Below are 22,964 nucleotides of genomic sequence, written 5' to 3'. Positions count from 1 at the left end.
TGGACAGCAAAGGGACTGACCATACATATACATGTATCCATTCTTCCCCAAACTCCCATCCAGATTGCCACATAACATGCAGCAAAGTTCCCTGTGCTATACAATACGTCCTTGTCAGAAAATACTTCTTAATTTTCAAGTGATTGAAAATTACTAAGATGTGCTAGCCCCTTTATATACATTCAGAAAATATGTTTCAAATGACTATATTGGGAAAGGTAAAGTGTTAACTTTACAGTTGAACTAGTTGTTATATCACTCTACTCATATAATTTCCCACCTAAAATGAGCTTTTATATACTTGATACAGGCTGAGTAAAATGAATTTGATGAATCAGGACACTCAGGTGAATGGATTAGGACTAAAAAGCATGTGGCACATAATCGGTCTAAGTATAAAGACTTTATAGTTCATGAAATTATTTGTTCTCTTTCTGCATGTCAGACATAGTTCACTTTGGAGGAAATTATCCTTCAGGTAAAATGACAGTTTTTGAAACAGGAAAGCTGTTAAGGAATGCTTCTTAAGGATGGTTAATGCTTGAATTATAACTTAAAAAATGAATTGTTGTTTAGTCATTAAGGCATGTCCGACTCTTTTGTGACCCCATGAACTATATAGCCTGCCAGGCTCCTCTGTCCATGGGATTTCCCAGGCAAGAATACTGGAGTGGGTTGCCATTTCCTTCTCCAGAGTATCTTACCCACCCAGGGATCGAACCCATGTCTCCTGTATTGGCAGGTGGATTCTTTACTTCTGAACCACCAGGGAAGCCCTAAGGAATGAATAGGAGCTTACCAAGTAGATGAGTCAGGGATCTGGCATCCCCATGGAAGAATTACAAAAGCATGGAGGGAGAAATGAGTGTGGATGGTCGGTACCCCACCCCATCAACCCTCTGCAGTGCAGGCAGCAATATGGGGTGTATTGAAATCTGGAGCACAAGATGGAGAATCCACTCAGCTGCTGGGTAGCCCTGTGATCAGGTCACTTATGTTATAAAATAAGTGGAGTGGATTGGGTTTTCTCTGGGGCTCTTTTCAGCTATAACTCTCTCGTTGCCTGTGACATCTCCCTTTTCCAGTTTGCCCTTGCTGTATCCCTACACATCTGTGTTTCCAATCTCAGGGCCCATTCCCTTCACAAAGCTCTCCCCTGTCTGCCCCACTTTATGCCCGTCATCTCAGGACAGCCTCTGGATTGTCTCATTCCCTGCATTAGAGAGATGCATCCTCCCGTCCCCTCAGGCAGGGTTGAACTTTGAATGCTCAGTCAGCAGGGCTCCCTTTGTGTTTTAGACTTTTGATGGGGGTTCCTTTTTCCATAGCATGCTTTCTGTCTGCCTCGCCTTTCATTTGTTCAACATTTGTCACATGAACATTGTGACACGACTAAACTAGTCACAGTGATAGCAGACGCTCCAAAATTGACTGAGCAGATGGTACCAGTGGTTTTAAGTTAAATTATTAACTAGGATCCATAGCTGAAGGCTTTAGCTTCAACACTGCAGAGAAAAGGGTATTTCCTAGCATTAGAATGAACTGGCAAAGTGGATGCCAGATCAAGTTCCTTCTAAAGAATTGATACATTGTCATCTCTCAGGGTTTCCCTTTCTACTCCCAGGCACTCCCCCAACCAGATATTGATGAGAAGAGAGATTTCCATTTGTCTTGTTTTCAGTGTGCCATATGATTCATCATTAAAGATTAATTCAGAAGCAGAAGAAAGAAAAGACTATTGTACCAATGAGGTTCTAGAATATTGGTGGTTTTTAATGCTTTTTTCGTGTGGGTGAAATAACATGATTCATGGGACAGTTAAAAAACTCTTCATGAGCATCTGCCATCAGACACATATCAGTATTTTCATTCCAGGCCAGCGTCTCCACAATGTGTGTGCGCGTGTGTATGTGTGTAACAGTATTCAAATGTTAAATGTGTAAGATTACACCCAGTGCATATTCAAATTTCCCTCTTTGTCTAAAAGGGTTTTCTTTATATCTGGTTTATCCAAAACTAGCATCTGGATCATACATCTGGTTGTGATGATGTTCCTTAAAGCTCTTTAAATCTGGCACATTCTCTTTATTGTTTTATTTAATTAATTTATTGCAGAGAGGCCAGACCAGGTAAACATTCAGCCTTTTAGTCTGAGTGACGTTTTCATTTTTCCCTCTAGCTCTAGCATTTCCTGTAAACTGGAAAAAGGTAACTTGTCAACAACAATGTTTACCTTGGATTCACCGTGGGTGATGTTTATACTTGGTGTTGCATCGCATTGGGACCCACGTAATAGCGTTGTCCTAGGAGCACCTGCTGGATTAGGGAGATGGCAGGCTGATGTGTGTGCTATGCAGTTGCTCTAGCAGACCTCGTGTTTGGCATCTCTTCTGTAATGGCGTATAAAACTGGCAAGTGAATCAAAGAAGAAGTTGTGCAGGTTTAAAATCTAGACTACAGGGATGAAGAGTAGTAACTGGTAAGAAAAATGGCTGATATGAAAAATAAGAGATCAGTTCTTTAGTAAACAACTGACCAACCCATCTTTCAGTTTTTAATCAATTAAATGCCAAACAGCAAGAGCCTATAGTCAGTTCAATTTGTTTGGAATAATATGAAGTATATTTTTCTGTCTGTTGTATGAAATACTTAAGGCTATCTTTTAATACCATAAATTACAATTGTATTAACAAATGAATTTAACTGTACATTTTTTAAAAAGTCCCTTAATTGTCAAATTTCATCTACCTGAAATTCAGCTTTATCTTGGCATGCTGTATTTTATTTGACAGCCCTGTTTTTGAATTTACTCTTATTTATATATTTACTGATTGCATTCATTCATCAGCCTATGTTATTAATTTGCTTTGCAGCTTCTAATGATTGTTATTTTCATAGATAAGAAATATGGACTGCATATAATTGCTCTCAATGTGAAAGTATTTATAAAAACATGAAGCATAAATCTCACTTCCAAAAGTTGAAATATGGGAAGCTTTGTTCCTTAATAAACAGAGGCCAGGCCTAAGTTTTCTGTAAGTCTATTACTAAAGCATTATTATGAATGTTTATTAAGGAGATTGTGTTATTAGTTTATTTTTATAAATTTCTCAAATCTCTTACTACTAAATGTGTACATTTTATCCTACAGGCCTATGGGCTTATATTGGATGTTCTTCTGCTATGATGATTTCCAATCCAGTGAATCTGAAAGGCAGAAGAATGAATGGGTGTGTCTGTGGATTTAAACACTGTATTTTAAGTATTTTAACCATGCATAAAGATAATCAGTACACTTAAATTAACTTAGTCATGTACGGTCTTCTATTTCAGATGTTTGATTTTTAAAAAAGTGTGAAACACATCAACAGTCATTAAAAACACCATTTATAGATAAGGCTGGGCTGAAATATTTTCTATTTTCAAGAGCTAAATTCTTTTGAGACATGCTTACATTATCATTTAGAATCTGGAGCTTTGACCGGAACTCCATTACATCTGAGTTTTATTTTCCTTCCCTCCCCTCCCACTTACAAGACCATGGTGATCTTTATTGATTATACAGTCCACTTTCAATTGATCCAGGACTCATTTTGTTTAATTCAAAATGTGTGTATATATTATGTGACATAATCATGCCTTGTTTCTGCTTATAACTCCTGTGTTTATTATTTGAAAATGTTCCCTTTTACTAAATACTTTTAAACAAAGTTTGTGAAAGTTCTGGATTCAAAATAAACACTTTTAATGCCCTAGCTTCATTTAACCCACTGAAGAGGGCCTGAAGCTTTGTGTAAATGGGGAATGGGGTAGGAGAGGGGAAGGGCTCCATGGGGATAGAGGCCTTATCCATGAGTCCTTAGACAACTCTGCTCTTAAGCTTTTAGGTTTACATGTGCAATCTTTGGTCCTTATTAAAAAGAATAAGGGTATATTTTAAGGTTTACTACAAATGAAAGCATGAATGGTAACAGGGTCATTTATTAATAACTAAGGTCTAATTTTAAAAAATTTATACATTAAGTATATAATGGCTCCTGAAACATAATACACGCTGTTAAAGATGGGCCGCTGAGACCAAGGGTGTTGTAGAAAAACAGCCCTGGACTGGAAGAAACACAAGCTGGAATCAAGATTGTCGGGAGAAATATCAATAACCTCAGATATGCAGATGACACCACCCTTATGGCAGAAAGTGAAGAGGAACTAAAAAGCCTCTTGATGAAAGTGCAAGTGGAGAGTGAAAAAGTTGGCTTAAAGCTCAACATTCAGAAAACGAAGATCATGGCATCCAGTCCCATCACTTCATGGGAAATAGATGGGGAAACAGTGGAAACAGTGTCAGACTTTATTTTTCTGGGCTCCAAAATCACTGCAGATGGTGACGCAGCCATGAAATTAAAAGATGCTTACTCCTTGGAAGGAAAGTTATGACCAACCTAGACAGCATATTCAAAAGCAGAGACATTACTTTGCCAACAAAGGTTCGTCTAGTCAAGGCTATGGTTTTTCCTGTGGTCATGTATGGATGTGAGAGTTGGACTGTGAAGAAGGCTGAGCACCAAAGAATTGATACTTTTGAACTGTGGTGTTGGAGAAGACTCTTGAGAGTCCCTTGGACTGCAAGGAGATCCAACCAGTCCATTCTGAAGGAGATCAGCCCTGGGATTTCTTTGGAAGGACTGATGCTAAAGCTGAAACTCCAGTACTTTGGCCACCTCATGCGAAGAGTTGACTCATTGGAAAAGACTGTGATGCTGGGAGGGATTGGGGACAGGAGGAGAAGGGGATGACAGAGGATGAGATGGCTGGATGGCATCACTGACTCGATGGATGTGAGTCTGAGTGAACTCCGGGAGTTGGTGATGGACAGGGAGGCCTGACGTGCTGCGATTCATGGGGTCGCAAAGAGTCGGACACGACTGAGTGACTGATCTGATCTGATGAGGACTGGTTCTGACCTCCTCACTGCTGGCGTGATTTGCTGGACTGGGTCCCCCCTGCCTTCTCTCCCTGCCTCCAGTCAAGCCCGCTCAGGCGCTCTCTTCACCTCCACCTGTGATGTCTTTATGATTTCACATTGGCCGTACAACTTCCTCTCTTAAACTCCTTCAGTGACTCCCTAGGCCACCCACTGAATTCCGCCCTTTTAGGACAAGCAAGGCCCCTCAGGGTCAGGCCCCTGCCTCTCTCTCCACCTCCTTTGCCACTCTTCTCTACATTAATTTCCCCTAGACTTACACTGAGGCCTTTGCAGTTCTCCTTGTGTCCCAGGACTGGGCTTTTCCAACAGGTCCACTCTTCACCTCTGTTCCCTAACAGTTGTTTGTCTTCTAAATGAGGTCATGAGGAGGCGTAGCCAAAGAGTGATTGCTACAGCTGATGTCAAGGGCACACTGCCTGTGTTTTCTTCTGGAAGTTTTATGGTTTCTTACATTCAGGTCTTTGATCCGTTTTAAGTTGGTTTTTGTGTGTGATGAGAGAGAGCGGTCTAGTTTCATTCTTGTCATGTGGCTCTCTAGTTTTCCAAACACCATTAAATGCCCATCAGCAGATGACTGGATAAAGATCACACACACACAAGATGGAATACTACTCAGCCATACAAAAAGATGAAATCTCACCATTGGTGACAGCATGGATGAACTTTGAGGGTATCATGCTATGTGAAATAAGTCAGATGGAGAAAAACAAATACCATATAATTTCAGTCATATGTGGAATCTAAATAAACAGACCAAATAATACACAGATTCAGAGACCAGAGTAGTGATGACCAGAAGGGATGGGAGTGGGGGAGGGCAATATGGATAAAGGAGGTTGACTGTATGGTGATGGAAACTAAATTTTTGGTGGTGAGTCGTCTGAAGTTTGGACAGAAGTTTAAATATAATAGTGTACACATAAGATGTATGTAATGCTTTGTATCATTTAATTGCTTAGTTGCTCAATTGTGTCCGCCTCTTTGCAACCTTTTGGACTATAGCCTGACAGGAATTCCCCAGGCAAGAATACTGGAGTGGGTTGTCACTTCCTTCTCCAGAGGATCTTCCCAACCGAGGGATTGAACCTGCGCCTCCTGTGTCTCCTGCATTGCAGGTGGATTCTTTACCCACTGAGCCATTGGGAAAACCCAGGAAATGGCTGCTGCTGCTGCTAAGTCGCTTCAGTCATGTCCGACTCTATGCAACCCATAGACGGCAGCCCACCAGGCTTCCCGTCCCTGGGATTCTCCAGGCAAGAACACTGGAGTGGGTTGCCATTTCCTTCTCCAATGCATGAAAGTGAAAAGTGAAAGTGAAGTCGCTCAGTCGTGTCTGACTCTAGCGACCCCATGGACTGCAGCTACGAGGCTCCTCTGTCCATGGGATTTTCTAGGCAAAAGTACTGGAGTGGGGTGCCATTGCCTTCTCCGAGGAAATGGCTACCATTACTAAAAATATGTTTGAATTTGCTTGAATTCTTAAAAACTGTGACACTGTTTCCTGACCTAAAGCTTCAGATCACAACATAGGGGCTAAAGCTAAATGCAAACACAAAAAACTAGTTTATAAAAAAATTTTTTTAAAATAAATGAGCTGTGTGCCCTTTGTCATCTTTTCAGTTAACAGCATTGTCTTATCTCTCTCCCTGTACTTATTCATGATTTTATTATTTTTATCTGTTTGGGTGTGCCGTCCCCACTGGACTATGACCTTCCTAAAAAAGTCAGTGCCCATGTTGGATTCACATTTAACCCGGATGCCTAACACAAGGCAGCTAATAAGTACTCAGTGTGAACTTGCTGACTGGTGGAACATAAGTGCACGTTTACAATTAAAATGTTTAGAATATGAATTACTTTTAAAAATATTCCTCTATCTCTTTGCTGGTATGTTATACACCTACTCCTGGGAAGTAATAGAATAACTGTAGAAATGATCAGATGACTCCCTAGAAGAAAAAATTTAAATGTTGGTTAAAAGTAAGATTTCATTTCAGTGAAAGATTAAGCAGAATTGGAATTTTAGAAATAAGGATGGGAATTTTTATGTAATAGTGGTGGTAAAGAATTTCAAAATTCTGGACTAGGATAATCTGCCAGGATTATTCAAGTGGTATTAGATATATTTTTCTTTGTAATATTTGACAGCATTTTTAGAGCATAATGCTTTACTCATAAATATTTTTATTTATGGTCCCTATGTATCTTTTATATAAGATACATTAACTTGAATACATGAGCTGAAGATTTTTACTCTTAAATATTTTTATTAGTTATGAACTCTAATAAAGACTTTTGTGTTAAGATATATTAACTTGAACATACTAACTAAAGATATCTTTAACCCAGGTCTCCCTCATTGCAGGCAGATTCTTTACCATCTGAATTACCAGGGAAGCCCAGGAATACTGGAGTGGGTAGGCCATCCCTTTTCCAGGGGATCTTCTCGACCCAGGAATCGAACTGGGGCTTCCTGCATTGCAGGTGGATTCTTTACCAGCTGAGCTACCAGGGAAGCCCCTTGCAAAACTTAGTATGTGCTAATTAGAGATGGATCAAGACACATAGAGTCTCATCTTAGCTCCAACAGCATTAGCATCTAGATCTCCGTTCTCTCATTTTAAGTGGCGTTTAAATGTACCTGTCTGGTTCATTGAAAAATTGACCATCATCCCTAATAGATATCAAAAAGTTCTTGATAAGCAGCAGATTTAAGGAAACTGGCTTAAATTAGGCATTCAGCTAGAGATAATGTGAGATTTGGGTAGAGGGTGGTTAAGATGGAGCTGGAGGGCAGACCAGTGAAAGACAGCAGATGGAAGTGAAGACTGAGGGGGCTGTTTAAAGGCAGTGGCTTCATCCAGAAGTCAGCTTCTCAGAGAATGATATATTCAGCTTTCGGGCATGTATTAAGTCTTTGGCACACAATTCCACTCTGCAGTTGTGTGCAGCCTGAGAGCAGAATATACAGTAGATGAAGGCATGGGCATAGTTGTGCCGTCCCTGGAGAAGGCAATGGCACCCCACTCCAGCACTCTTGCCTGGAAAATCCCAGGGACGGGGAGCCTGGTAGGCTGCAGTCCATGAGGTCGCTAAGAGTCGGACACGACTGAGCAACTTCACTTTCACTTTTCACTTTCATGCATTGGAGAAGGAAATGGCAGCCCACTCCGGTGTTCTTGCCTGGAGAATCCCAGGGATGGGGGAGCCTGATGGGAGGCCGTCTATGGGGTCACACAGAGTCGGACATGACTGAAGCGACTTAGCAGCAGTAGCAGCAACTTTACTGTCAGACATTGAAATTTGAGTCTTATAATTTCACATGTCATGAGATTATGTTTTAATTTTTTAAAACCATTTATAAAGGGGGCAGCTGGCTTTGACCCAAGAGCCATAATTTGCTGACTTGACCTCACACCAGCAAAATCATTAAGGTTTTAAGGGGGAATAAATAAATAGCATGAAAGTGAAAGTGAAGTCACTCAGTTGTGTCCAACTCTTTGCGACCCCATGGACTGTAGCCTACCAGGCTCCTCCATCCATGGGATTCTCCAGGCAAGAATACTGGGGTGGGTTGCCATTTACTTCTCCAGGGGATCTTCCCGACCCAGGGATCGAACTCGGGTCTCCCACATTGCAGGCAGACGCTTTACCTCTGAGCCACCAATAGCATAGGGCAGAAATTTAACACCTGGCTCTTGGAAGCTTGTTAAGAGTTTGTCAGAATCCAAAGAAGGAGCAGTCAGATGTAGGAAAGGAAATAGTGGTCTGCAGTGTTGATGAAAAACAGCTCCACAACTGGATCACTAGTAGTATATGATTAAAAAGATAACTAGAAAGATGAGAGAGAAAAAGACCATTGGTACTGGTTAGAAGTTCATGGTGACCATGGAGAATTTTTTTTTAAATGATGGGCGATAGAATTTTAGACAGCAGGAAAGATAATGTGTGCATCAAAGCTGGAATTGATAGGTTTAGAGCAATCACTGGGGCTTCCCTGGTAGCTCAGCTGGTAGAGAATTCACCTGAAATGCAGGAGACCCTGCTTTGATTCCTGGGTTGGGAAGATCCCTTGGAGAAGGGCTAGGCTACCCACTCCAGTATTCTTGGACTTTCCTGGTGGCTCAGACAGTCAAGAATCCGCCTGCAATGTTTGAGACCTGGGTTCATTGCCTGGGTTGGGAAGATCCCCTGGAGGCAATCATGGCAACCCACTCCAGTATTCTTGCCTGGAGAAGCCCCATGGACAGAGGAGCCTGGTGGGCTGCAGTCCATGGGGTCACAAGGAGTTGGACATGACTGAGCAACTAAGCACAGCACAGCACACACAGATTGTAAAGTAAGAGATGAGAAAACCACTGGGGAAATCTTTATAATTAAAAAGCTCTTTCCAAACCCTTCTTAATATTTAACGCAATAAATACCATAGTTTATGTGTTTCCTTCCGGAAGCTCTGGACTTAGGGAGTTAAGAGGCATTATAAAATAATGCCGAGAGGACGGTGTGCCCTGGGATGCTGGGGTGCATGCTAAGTTGCTTCAGTCGTGTCTGACTCTTTGTAACCCTATGGACTATGGCCTGCCAGGCTTTTCTGTCCGTGGGATTTTCCAGGCAAGAATACCAAAGTGGGTTGCTGTTTCCTTCGCCAGGGGATCTTCCCGATCCAGGGATAGAACCCATGTCTCTTAATGTCTCCTGCATTGGCAGGTGGGTTCGTTGCTACTGGCGCCAAGTGAGATGCTGGGGTGGAACCCTGCTTTTTAACCCCCAGACTTGCCACTGATCTCTGTGTAACCAGTGGCATTATCTTTACATGACTGTGGTCGCTCGATATCAGGTTTTATTAATGAGAAAGGAGATTACTCCATGTGTGACTCTTACCAAAGTTCATTTCTTAGAGCACTTCTCTGACTAGTCCTGGTGGGTTAGAAATGTTTCACTACCAATAAACTTCTCTCCTCCCTCTTTAAAATGAGAGCCAGTTGGATTCACTGCACAGATTCTTGTTCTATTGCTATTGCCCCCTTCAAGTTTTTACTCAAGTCTCACCTTTCCAATGAGCTCTATCCTGACTCTATTTAATATTACAACCTGGCCACACCCTCCTCCTCTCAAACCCCTTTTATCCTATGCAACTTTTTCTTTTGTCCATTCCACTCACCACATTCTAACATACCATATAACTGTGGTTTATGGTCAGGTAATGTAAGCTCCAAGAGGGATCTCAAATGAATGGCGCTTCGTACGTGCTCAGTAGTTGTCTTTGAACGAGTAAATCAGAGTTCCAGTGCCACTGTTGCGTACGTGAAAGGCCATGTGCTGTTTGTAGTTGGACGTCCAGATGGGGATGTTCAACCTCAGAAATTCGTGGACTGTGGATAAGGAGTGCTTCTGGTTAGAACCCACTACTGCCTGTTTTGAGTATAGTGAGCTAAGAGGCAGCTCTTGCTTATAAATGTGTTATCCTAAGGGAACTTTGCACACTTTTCAAGCAGTTATATAATTTAACTTACACTCTCAGTCTTTTCTCATTTGCCATCTGGCCATGTAATTACTTTTAAATAAAGCAGTGTATAGGTGAAAGAACACAAGTTGGAAATCCGTGATAATAGGTATGGTGGTAGAATAATATGTGTGTTTTGGGTTTTGTTTGCTTCAATTTTGTTGTATAAAAAATAAGATTGTGTGTCTGTTGGGGGGGATGATTTGAGGAGGAATCATTCCAAAGTTTTCCCTAGAGGGAGCCCCTTATATAAATTTTATTCTTTGACTAAAAGCTTTTGTTATAAACTAAATGTTTTGAATTAGTGGGTTATTACATTTTTCCATTCAGTTGTAAGTCTGGCCCAAAGCTATGAAATAAGAGGTTGTCTAACATGTTTCAAAAACTATTTTGCCATGAAGTGAAGTTGGGGAGAGCTTTGAGGTGCATTCTTTTCCTTTGTCCCCTATCATAATATTGTTTGATTTGTATTCTTTTCCTTTTTGTTCCTGTCTCTTTACCCCGAAGTGTATTTTTCTAGTGCCTGCTTGTACCACATTTCTGATTCTTCTCTGTTTATATTTACCCAGTTCTCTGTGGCCAATTGCACACGAGAAAAGAACTGCAACTTAGTATAGTACATTCACGTTGAAGAGAAAAACTCAGATAATTTTTGTTAGAAATTGTTCCTCTTCTCTCCCATTGGGGAGGTGTTTGGTGTGGAATTTTAAAAACCTGGTGCTTAGGCTAGGTTTTTAAAATTTAAAATACAGATTTAAATGATTAGGCTACTTTATCATCTGTTTTCTTCTTTGGAGTGGGAAAAGTTAAGAGTTTGGGGGCCGGGGGTGGTGAGAGTTGTGGCAGCTAGATGCAGATCACCCTTTGGAACAATGACAATGCTTTTCTCCGTCACTGGCAAGGAAAAAAAAAAAAAAACTGGGTGAGAAGACTGGGTGTACTAATTTGCAACTAAAATACAACCAAGTCATCATTTACAGCTCCCTGGAGATTGTATTGTAAAGTTTTACTGCTTGCAAACCTTCCTTTAGCGTGGGAGGCAGAGCCTGGGGGCGTGGTTGGGGAAACAATAGTTTGGCTCTTTCTCCCCCCTGAATCGGTTCAAATGCCTGACTTAACTAGGGAGTCAAAGAATCAACAGACTTGCCGTAAGACTTGTCGGCTCCAGTAAAAAGATCTGGATGTTCTTAGTGGCCCAGTGAAAGTGGGGAACACCTTTGCTTCACCTTGACTTCCATAAAGGAAACTCTCTACTGTTTTTGTGGACTCCAGAGAGGAGGCACTTCAGATCAGTTGGAGAGGAAACTGACTCACTGAGCACCGAGGCAGAAAGACAGATGTGGCTCTCATGCAAATAAGAACCAAGATTGGCTTTCTCTTTCTGTATACGTTGTCACTGGTGACTCTCGGCCTTAAAGATTAGGTTTCAGTGGGAGCTTTTCAGGTTCAAGGACTGTTAATGGTTTGTAACTGCCTGACAATAAGTTCAACCTCAGAGTTACATCAGTCCAGGCAGATGTCTGAGGATTCGAGACCAGAGGGAAAAAGTTGGAATCTGGAGCAGAAGAATGCTGATTACCACCTGTTTGCTGGACTGAGCTTTTAAAGGATTCAAATTGTTTAATCCTACGTAGATGTCCTGGAAATGGTGGTCTTTATTAATACAAAGATCAAGTCTTTGATTAAACTTTTTAAGAAGAAAAGTAAGTAGTTTCTTTTCTCTGCACTATATGTGAGTAAGTGTGTGTGTTTTATGTACGACTTCATCCTTTTGAGTGATGAAATTAAGAGTGTAAAACAGCATAATTGGTGTTTGTTAAACTCCTTTCTATACCAAGTTCAAATACCTCAGACTTTTATAACTCTAGGGCAGAATTATGTGACTTTTTCTTTTTAAAAGCATGACTTACTTGTTTATGGTTGGGATTTTAGGTGAATTCACTTCTATTGGGATTCTCAAAAAAAAAAAAAATAATAATCCTTTGAAGAAGGGGGAAAAAAGCCCTTGTATTTACTTTATGTCTGCCTTGATGTACAGTGTATGATGTTTCAATTCTTTGGCTAAATACGAGGAGCCTCTGAGTGATGCATCACATATTTTTGGTGGGGATGATCCTCTGAAAGTCTCCTACACTCTGTTAGTTATTTAAGAGCTCAAGGACAGCCTCTGTCTAGACTGATCAGTCATTGTAAAGCACACAACTTCTGTGATGTGGCTTCATTATGTACTTACAGTTGGTTTCAATTTCTTTAAATCCAGATGCCTCTTCATTCTTTGGAAAGTATAAATTTTATTTATAAACAGTTTTGTTTTTACATAGTTGTTTATTTTATTTTAGTTTTGGGGCCATGGGTTTAAACTGGATAAATGTAGGTAGGAGCATTGGTAAGAGAAACTGGAGAAAGCAAATGAACAGCCCTCGGGGTTCATTTCTACAGCTCCCCTCATCATAGATTGTCTTTGGATGGACTGATTAAAATCTACCCTGGCAAGAGTGAGATACACCAGGGAGAGACAACTGTTCTTTCTTAGGAGCCAGTTGGTAGTCGCATGGTGGGGCTGAATGTGCAATGACACGGACACTATCGCTTGGATTTGATTTGTAATTGGCGAGTAGGAAGAGTTTCCATTTTCATTGTTTTCCAACTATGAAGTATGATAATCCAGTCTTCGAAATCAATGGGCATCAGCACAAAACATTATAATTAACTGGCTACTCTTTGGAGGACACACGGCAAGCTCCATCCTGTGCAAGATTCTCAGATCATAACTAAGAACTAAGTCAGGGCTCTTTGGATTTTATAGATTACGACTGTAGTTCTATGTACCATGTAAAACATTTGTTCCACAGATATGTGAAATGCCAAGTGCCTAATTTACATGCTGCTGCTGCTGCTGCTAAGTCGCTTCAGTCGTGTCCGACTCTGTGCGACCCCATAGACGGCAGCCCACGAGGCTCACCCGTCCCTGAGATTCTCCAGGCAAGAACACTGGAGTGGGTTGACATTGCCTTCTCCAGTGCATGAAAGTGAAAGGTGAAAGCAAAGTCGCTGAGTCTTGTCCAACTCTTAGCGACTCCATGGACTGCGTGCAGCCCACCAGGCTCCTCCATCCATGGGATTTTCCAGGCAAGAGTACTGGAGTGGGGTGCCATTGCTTTCTCCGAATTTACATGCAGCTTTTAGTAAACATTAAAAGCAGAAAGTACACAGGACGTTTCTGTTTTTAACTTGATGTCTAGTTCTCAATGTTTATTTTTCCATTTGGCAGTTTGTAGGGCAAGTGGGATGATTTTTTTAAAAATTTGTCCAGTTTTATTGATGTATAATTGACATACAGTACTGTATCCACTTATGGTGTATAGCATAATAATTTGACTAGCAGACATCATGAAATGATTCTCACAGTAAGTGTAGTGAACATTCATAGTCTCATATAGATACAAAAGAAAAAGAAAATGTTTTCTTTGTGGTGAGAATTCTTAGGACATACTATCTTGTTGTTCAGTTGCTAAGTCATATCCGACTCTTTGTGACCTCATGGACTGCAGCACACCAGGCTCCTCTGTCCTTCACTATCCCTGGAGTTTGTTCACATTCTTATCCATTGAGTTGGTGATGCTAGCTAACCATCTCATCCTCTCTTAGCAACTTTTATATATAACCCAACAGTGTTAATTGTGTTCATAATGTTGTATATTACATACGTAGTACTAATTTATCTTATCACTGGAGAGAGTGGGATGATTTAGAAAGTGAATTATTTAAAGGTGGGCTTGTGGAATTCACTACCTGTAGTGAGTGCTGACCTCACTCTGGTCTGTGGGGTGACTCATGTTCCCAGAGGCACTGAGAAAGGCCAAGTTCCTCTTCATTGATGGTTCTAAAAGTCAGGGACTCCCTTCAGGTAATTGCACTAATCTTGCCACAACCATTCTTTTCATGAGTTATTTCATAAGCTGTGACTTTCCAAATATTAGCTCATTTGATCTGTATAATGGTTTTAATAGCTGTGCTGTTAGGTACATTGAGTTAATTTTAAACATGTTCACACAGAAAGGTTCAATAGTTCATGTGTGCCTGTTCATTTTATTTTATGAATCTACTTTATGGTCTCATTTCCAGGGACGTATTATGTTGTAGAAACGTGTATGCCCACTGTATCCTCTGTGGCATAGGTCAGAGAGGGGAAGATTCCCCCCGACTCACAGTTGTCGTATCTGCTGGTTTACAGGTGTTAGACTTGTCACCTTCAGTAAACACCTCAACACAGAGTCCTTCTCAAACTTCTCTGGTCTCTCCAATGCTGGCTTACAGCAACGGCTATATAAAAAATATTTTAAAAAATTGTTGTTGAATTTGTATGATGTTGTCAGTTTCATGTTGGGATCCATCGGTAGCCCTTTTTGGGTTGTGTTGTCAGGAAAAATCAAATAGACAAAGCAATCTTAAGCCCTAAAATGTAAAAGGAAAATTATCATAGAGATTTAACCTACCATTTCTTCCTCTGATGTCCTCAGTCTCTTTTGTGTTGGAAAAATTGAATTGAATTGGATTGTGTTGGGAAAAATCAATTGCATTGGAGTTTCTAAAAACATTTGAATATGAACATATTCCATGAAAGCAGGAAGTGCAGAGAAAATTTTTCAGCACGAATGGATTTCTAATTGAACTATGCTATTTAAATGTATTACATTGAATGTTTATGCTTAGTTTTTAAAATTTTAAATGAGTTTATAACAGTGGTGTTTTAAAATAATGCTTTAGAGGGGAAGGAATTGGTGCCAGGTTCTTAGTAGAAAAGTTGTTTTCTGTCTTGCAATCTAACATTTATAATGTAGTGACATAGTATAGTTGATTAATAGATTTTGTTATGATGGAGTGAAGCAGGAGGTCTTTATTGATTTTGTTAATCATTTTCTAACTTTGGAGTAAAAGGAGGGCCTAAAAAGATGGGAAGCAATTAACTAAACAAACACAAAACACAGTGGAAAGACCCCTGGGGTCTAAGATTGAATCTTATTCAGAATTTGTTCCATTTCTCCCTTGCTGGTCCTTACCTGTGAGTGTTTTAGGTACCCAGAACTCATCTTGATGTAACACAGTTACTTTAAAACCTGAATGTATTCTCTCTTTCTACAGCTGTTTCCAACCTAGATGAGGAGAGTCGATGGACGGTCCACTACACTGCTCCATGGCACCAGCAGGAGAATGTGTTCCTCCCCACCACAAGACCCCCCTGCGTGGAGGACCTGCACCGCCAAGCCAAGCTCAACCTCAAATCAGTACTGAGGGGTAAGATGAAACCCGCCAAGCTTGATGTTCTTGCATTCTTGGCTGTTATAAATGAAAACATAGATTCGGTTGCTATTTGTGAAAGACTACTTAAAATGAACTTATACTATGCTGTGTCTTTGTAAGTTATCATAAATACAGCTTAATACATGCTAAGTATGATCTGGTGTCTATAGAAAGCTGCCTATTTACAGATAGGCAAATGTATCCTCAAAGAGGCTTTTCTGGGTTAGAACCCTTTCAGTTCAGTTCAGTCGCTCAGTCGAGTCCGACTGTTTGCAACGCCATGAACTGCAGCATGCCAGGCCTCCCTGTCCATCACCAACTCCCGGAGTTTACCCAAGCTCATGTCCACTGAGTCGGTGATGCCATCCAACCATCTCATCCTCTGTTGTCCCTTTCTCCTCCTGCCGTCAACCTTTCCCAGCATCAGGGTCTTTTCAAATGAGTCAGTCGTATCAGGTGGCCGAAGTATTGGAGTTTCAGCTTCAACATCAGTCCTTCCAATGATCACCCAGGACTGATCTCCTTTAGGATGGACTGGTTGGAGCTCCTTGCAGTCCAAGGGACTCTCAAGAGTCTTCTTCAACACCACAGTTCAAAAGCATCAATTCTTCGGTGCTCAGCTTTCTTTATAGGCCAACTCTCACATCCATACATGACCACAGGAAAAACCATAGCCTTGACTAGATGGACCTTTGTTGACCAAGTAATGTCTCTGCTTTTTAATATGCTGTCTGGGTTGGTCAAAACTTTCCTTCTGAGGAGTAAGTGCCTTTTAATTTCATGGCTGCAGTCACCATCTGCAGTGATTTTGGAGCCCAGAAAAATAAAGTCTGACACTGTTTCCACTGTTTCCCCATCTGTTTGCCATGAAGTGATGGGACCAAGTGCCATGATCTTAGTTTTCTGAATGTTGAGCTTTAAGCCAACTTTTTCACTCTCCTCTTTCACTTTCATCAAGAGGCTCTTTAGTTCTTCTTCACTTTCTGCCATAAGGGTGGTGTCATCTGCATATCTGAGGTTATTGATATTTCTCCCAGCAATCTTGATTCCAGCTTGTGCTTCCTCCAGCATTTCTTATGATGTACTCTGCATATAAGTTAAATAACCAGGGTGACAATATAGAGCCTTGACGTGCTCCTTTTCCTATTTGGAACCAGTCCGTTGTTCCATGTCCAGTTCTAACTGTTGCTTCCTGACCTGCATACAGGTTTCTCAAGAGGCAGGTCAGGTGGTCTGGTATTCCCATCTCTTTCAGAATTTTCCACAGTTTATTGTGATCCACACAGTCAAAGGTTTTGGCATAGTCAATAAAGCAGAAATAGATGTTTTTCTAGAACTCTCTTGCTTTTTCAATGATCCAGCGGATGTTGGCAATTTGACGTCTGGTTCCCCTGCCTTGTCTAAAACCAGCTTGAACATCTGGAAGTTCACGGTTCACATATTGCTGAAGCCTGGCTTGGAGAATTTTGAGCATTACTTTACTAGCATGTGAGATGAGTGCAATCGTGTGGTAGTTTCAGCATTCTTTGGCATTGCCTTTCTTTGGGATTGGAATGAAAACTGACCTTTTCCAGTCCTGTAGCCACTGCTGAGTTTTCCAAATTTGCTGGCATACTGAGTGCAACCACCAGTACTCAAATAAACCCCTGCCGATATGGGAAATTTTGCCAAATTTTGCCACTGCTTTTTTAAGACCATAGTTTAAATATTCAGAGCAAATTGTTAAAGTTAGTACTTTGTAATGGTCTGTTCAGTTAATTCAAGTTGGGTGGAAAGGAGACCTAAATACATACTTTGAGGACATGCAGAGTGGTTTGATTGACCAGAATTTGGGCTCACCCCAGCAGTACTCCTTCTAGTCCAGGTGGGCAGAGTGCACTGTGGCTGGTAGGAAATCCAAGAAGAGTAGACACTTGTATCTAGTTTAAAATTCTCATTTTTACCTCAACTTGGTGATGTTAAGAAAAGTGTATACACGGCAAAGAGGACAAAGTGATAAAGAGGGGAAGAAGAAGTGATTTTTAAAGAAGTGATTTTTAAGATTCAGTTTTTCAGCCACTAAGTCATGTCTAAGTCTTTGCAACCCCATAAACTGTATGTAGCATGCCAGGCTCCTCTGTCCTTCACTGTCTCCCAGAGTTTGCTGAAATTCATGTCCATTGGATTGGTAATGCTGTCTGACCATCTCATTCTCTGTCACCCCCTTCTCCTTTTGCCTTCAATGTTTCCCAGCATCAGGGTCTTTTTCAATGAGTCAGCTCTTCGCATCAGGTGGCCAAAATATTGGAGCTTCAGCATCAGTCCTTACAATGAATAGTCAGGGTTGATTTCCTTTAGGATTGACTGGTTTGACCTCCATGTAGTCCGAGGGACGCTCAGGAGTCTTCTCCAACACCACAGTTTGAAAGTATCAATTCAGATTTAGAGACTTTCCCTTAAAACAAAGAACCAACATTCTTATTCTCCCGGATGCTGTTTCTACCAGTTTTCTCCTACCATGTGCTGTTTGGGGTCTAATTATACTAAAAATAATATTTGTTGCTTATGTGCAATTTAATTTAACTGGACATATCCTGTATTTATCTAATTGTGAAAGACTTATATCTGGAGAAATACTGTTACTGATTGAAGGAAACCCCAGCTTGAGGATCCCTCTTATTTTTGTTATAGTTTTCACTTATGTATCAGTCATTAATTAATTCTTCTATTAATGTGCTCTGATTATTAGCTAACAGTTAACACTCAACTGTATATGAAGTACTGTTCTAAACTATTGCACATTGTATCTCATTTAATCCTCACAGTAATCCTACTACAAACCATTACTGTGCCAAGTTTTACAGATGAAAACATGGAGACACAGAGTTTAGAAATGTGTTTGAGATCTCAGACTTAGAGATAGATCCAAGATTTAAACTTGGACCATCTCAGGCTGCAGAGCCCACATTCTTAACTGCTGCCTTTATCAACCATTTGTTGGAAATCTATTATTCTAGCAAAATGCAGAATACACCAGCAGGATCTCAGCTGTCGATAAATTTATACTTATATCTGGAGAACAGATCACAATGTGAAAAATACTTGAGAGGTGCCAAAAACTGCTGTATTGCAGTTAAAGAAAGCAGAACATCTCTGCTTAGAGAAAGAATAGCTGTCAGTAGAGTCACAATAGATGTGATATTCTGAACAGAACTGTACAAACATTTTTAATCGTAGCCCTGTTTTTTCTTCCTTTTATCTTGTGTAATGCTTTGATTATCTCATATGTATCTTACAGGTTTATGTATTTTATCATGTATCTTATAATGTTGGCATTGCACTGTCTAGAAAAGAGGACATTACTGGGCTCCATTTTACATTTAGCCTGAGTAACCCCTTATATGGGCTTCTCAAATGGGACTAGTGGTAAAGAACCTGCCTGCAGGAGATGCAAGTGATGCGGGTTCGATCCCCAGGTCAGGAAGATCTCCTGGAGGAGGGCATGGCAACCCACTCCAATATTCTTGCCTAGAGAATCCCATGGACAGAGGAGCCTGGCGGCCTACAGTCTATAGTGTCACAAAGAATCGAACACCACTGAAGCAACTCAGCACACAAGCTACATATTTAGTGACTACAAGCCTAGGTGGAAAGAATCATGTGCGTTGGGCTCTTCTGTGTGGCCTTGGAGATGTACTTTGGCTGTGTTGCCTTCATGATGTGCCTAAATCCAACCAGAATTTCTTCTCGATCCCTTCAGTTCCTAGTGATTTGTCTTTAGGAACTTTTGACAAAGTACTTCTTTACCTGGAGTTTACGTTCATACACCGAAGAATTAATAAGAATATTAAATGGCACAGTTCCCAGGACAAACCCCGGAGGCAGTGCCATTGTTAACATTTCTTTTGTTGCTCTGAAGACCAAGCCCTGCCTGGTCTGGCTTGTAGAAAATACCTTCAGGAAGGTATGTGTGAGTTTGAATATTCAGGCCCAGTGGTTTTTTGATCACTTTCCAGGAAATTGTGCTTCATGACCTCTTTCGTGTATTTTTAAGCACCTAATCAGAGCTTCTCTTTTCTGCCCTTAGGACACTGTATATCTATGTATAGATTTTTCTAACTTCATTTTCTTTTGAACTGTTCAGTAGATACCTATGAAATATCATCATCCACATTTTGCCGACACTTAGATTTTATTTTGAAAAGGTAAATTCTATAGTGATTGCTTAAGTGCCCTAAAGTGGTTCATCGAAGGGATCTACTATTAATAAGATTAATAAGTTTGGAAAATCCTTAGAGCCCAACTTTTAAAGTCTGGATTTAAATGAGCCTTAAGGGATTTTAGATAATTGATAACTTGAAGCACAGTGGTTGAGAGAGATGAAACGAGAAAGAATATCTGAGTGCTTTTGTTTCTCATTTATTTACTTTTAATCACATGTACTTTCACATACCACTTCCCCGACATCATGTTAGCAACCTGTAATAAACATAACATGAATGCAAAGTATTTGTTATATCATTATCAGTGAAGGTTAAAAAGAAAAAATCCAGTCCCTGAATATATGGTACTATTAAAGTATGATGTTATGTAAGATTATTAGTCTAAGATAACTTAACCTCAGCATTCTTTGATTAAAAATATAGAAAGGTAAGTCAGTATTCACAATGAGTAATCTGTTTTGTTCCTTCTATTCTTACTGTGACCTTGTTCACAGTTTTAAAAAAGGAGTACTATCCTTTGAGGGCTTCCCTGGTGGCTTAGTGGTAAAGAATCCACCTGCCAAGCAGGAGATGCAGGCTTGATCCCTAGGTCAGGAAGATCCTCTAGAGAAGGAAATGGCAACCCACTCCAGTATTTTTGCCTGGAGAATCTCATGTACAGAGGAAGCTGTTCGTGGGATCACAAAGAGTCAGGCATGACTGAACGATTAAACAACAAGAAATTAATAAGTAAGTGTTGTAAATATTGGCTTATGTTAAAATAATGCGGAAATGCTTAATGGTCAGTAGACCAGTAGACCACAGGTTTACCGAAAATGTTTTTATGAAAAAGCTAAGCTTGCGTTAGTACCTAAAGGGTAGATGTAGATACTACTTGTGTATTTTAAGGATCAATTTTGTGCTGTGCCAAGAGTTTTTAAATGAATGGACAAAAGGTCGTGGGTCCCCAGCTTTAAAGAGCTGAGGTGCTTGCCGTCTGGTGTCAAGACTGAAATGAACAAACAGTAGAGTAAAGGAAACGTATGAAGTACACTGGGTATGTAGAGGAGAGTTCGATCCACCAGAAAAGCCTTGGGAGACCCCACTCTCCCATTCCCCCGTTGAAGAGAGGATGGGCTTTTATAGTGTCAAATGGCATGTGAAGTGCCTAGAGGAGGTAGCTTCCATTCTGGCCCAACTAATGCAGGCAGATCTTTTGTGTTTGTTCTTAGGGACCAATCTCTGGAGAATTTGATAGAATTTAGTGGCCATGCTCTTGGATCAAATGATTTTATATTTTAATTGATGTATTTAGTTACTGGAGACTTAGGTAGTGATTTATTGCTAACAATAACACAAAAATGTACCAAGATTTTAAGAGTATTTTGATATTAGGCCCAACTGGACATCTGGCTAGTTATGAATAATAAATTTTATTGAATAGTAAATTTTACTAAATTTTCAGAAGAATTCTACTCTTTACATCTCCATGGTTGTTTAAACCCTTCATAAACTTCATCAGAGTTAGCTGTGATAATGAATAACCTCTATCTAACTAAATGTTTAACTGGATAGTTTTAGCTTTTATTGAAAAGGCCACAATTCAGTGGGAAAGGGGGAATTGAGGGCTGGGGTAGGCTTGCTTGGACTCAATGAAAGTTTTAGATTTTATTTCTTTATAACCTGTGAGCCTCATTTGGCAATTATACGATTATTAAAGGTTGTAATGAAAAAATGTTACTTCAAGCCCTCATCCCCTAAAAGCTCAACTTGGGAGAGAGATGAACATACTTTCTCAGTGTGCTTAGCAGGCAATTTGGTTCCTGCATCTGTGTAACTCCTGCCTGAATTAGTTCACAGAGTGTCTGTTGTTGACATCAGAAATGTCTAGTCACAGCTCTCTTTCCTGAAAAACCACACGTTAGCAGGTCAGCATGCTCTGTGGCTCCAGAATTAGAAGTGTGAGCACAGGGAGGAATGTTGGATCTGGCTTGTGTTAATTCAGAGTCGGAAGGTTATATTTATTATATCTGGAGACATAGGAATTGAGGATATACATTGTGAAGAAATGACTACTTATACCAAGTAATTTAAAGCAATAGAATGTGCATGCGTGTGTGTACAAACCAACCTGTTTGACATTAAATAGCGGTATACCTTTTTCAAAATTATGGACACAGTTTCTAAGTTGTTCTAGCCAGGTTTCTCTGACAGTTCCTGACACACAGACTTTATCTTTATCTGAAGGTCACTGCGTAACCTTTCATTGTCAGGAAGCCATCAACTAGTTCCATGTAGACTTGGACAAGTGAGTCTGTTCTGGGAAAGGCTGTGGGGGCCTCTCTGGATTTGATGAGGGGGCTTGATGGTGACATCTGTGTGCGTTGGGCACATGGGTCCATGGGTTTTGGCTGTAGAGTCCCTTCTTGGGATCCTGTGGCATTCTTCACAGGACTTCCTGGAAGACACGTGTCTAACCCTTGGTAATGTGAAGTGAAGTGAAAGCTGCTCAGTCATGTCTGATTCTCTGCAACCCATGGACTGTAGCCTGCCAGCCTCTTCTGTCCATGGAATTCTCCAGGCAGGAATACTGGAATGGGTTGCCATTTCTTTCTCCAGGGATCTTCCTGACCCAGGGATTGAACCTGGGTCTCCTGCATTGCAGGCAGATAGATTCTTTACCATCTGAGCCACTAAGGAATCCTATGGTGCTATTATTTTGGTCAAAAATAGAGCATGATCTGACTGCCAGAAACCTCTTGTTGTTCTTGCTTTCTAATAGGAAAAGGCCAGGTTTCATGAAAAGTACATGGGTGATGTTTAGGTTCACGTCCTGCCTCTGTTGTATACTAGGAATATATTGTTTGAGTTTAATTTTGAGTGTGTCTCTTTAAGATTTTGAACTTGTTTTTTATCTATAAGATAAAGATCCCAATACCTATTTTCATGGGAATAAGACCAACTTATTTATAGTATCTCAAAGTACCTGTCCCTC

The 22,964-nt window shown here is 40.5% G+C and overlaps 1 protein-coding gene across 7 annotated transcripts in view; it reads left to right on the top strand.

The window, feature by feature from the left end:
* The window catches only part of NHSL1 (NHS like 1), a 257,453-nt gene that overhangs the window by 176,248 nt on the left and 58,241 nt on the right, over positions 1–22,964 (top strand). For 6 of the 7 annotated variants that reach the window (XM_027551683.1, XM_027551685.1, XM_027551688.1 and 3 more), the window contains exon 2: positions 15,630–15,782. In XM_027551683.1, the coding sequence (XP_027407484.1) occupies positions 15,630–15,782 (153 nt within the window). Of the gene's footprint in view, positions 1–11,588; positions 12,191–15,629; positions 15,783–22,964 lie in introns of those variants that run through there. The other variant, XM_027551687.1, reaches the window with a different exon arrangement.

Source organism: Bos indicus x Bos taurus, chromosome 9 (genome assembly GCF_003369695.1).
Source record: "Bos indicus x Bos taurus breed Angus x Brahman F1 hybrid chromosome 9, Bos_hybrid_MaternalHap_v2.0, whole genome shotgun sequence".
NCBI classification, from domain to species: domain Eukaryota; kingdom Metazoa; phylum Chordata; class Mammalia; order Artiodactyla; family Bovidae; genus Bos; species Bos indicus x Bos taurus.
Note: the sequence above shows the minus strand (reverse complement) of the source record. Positions and strands in the feature narration are given on the sequence as shown.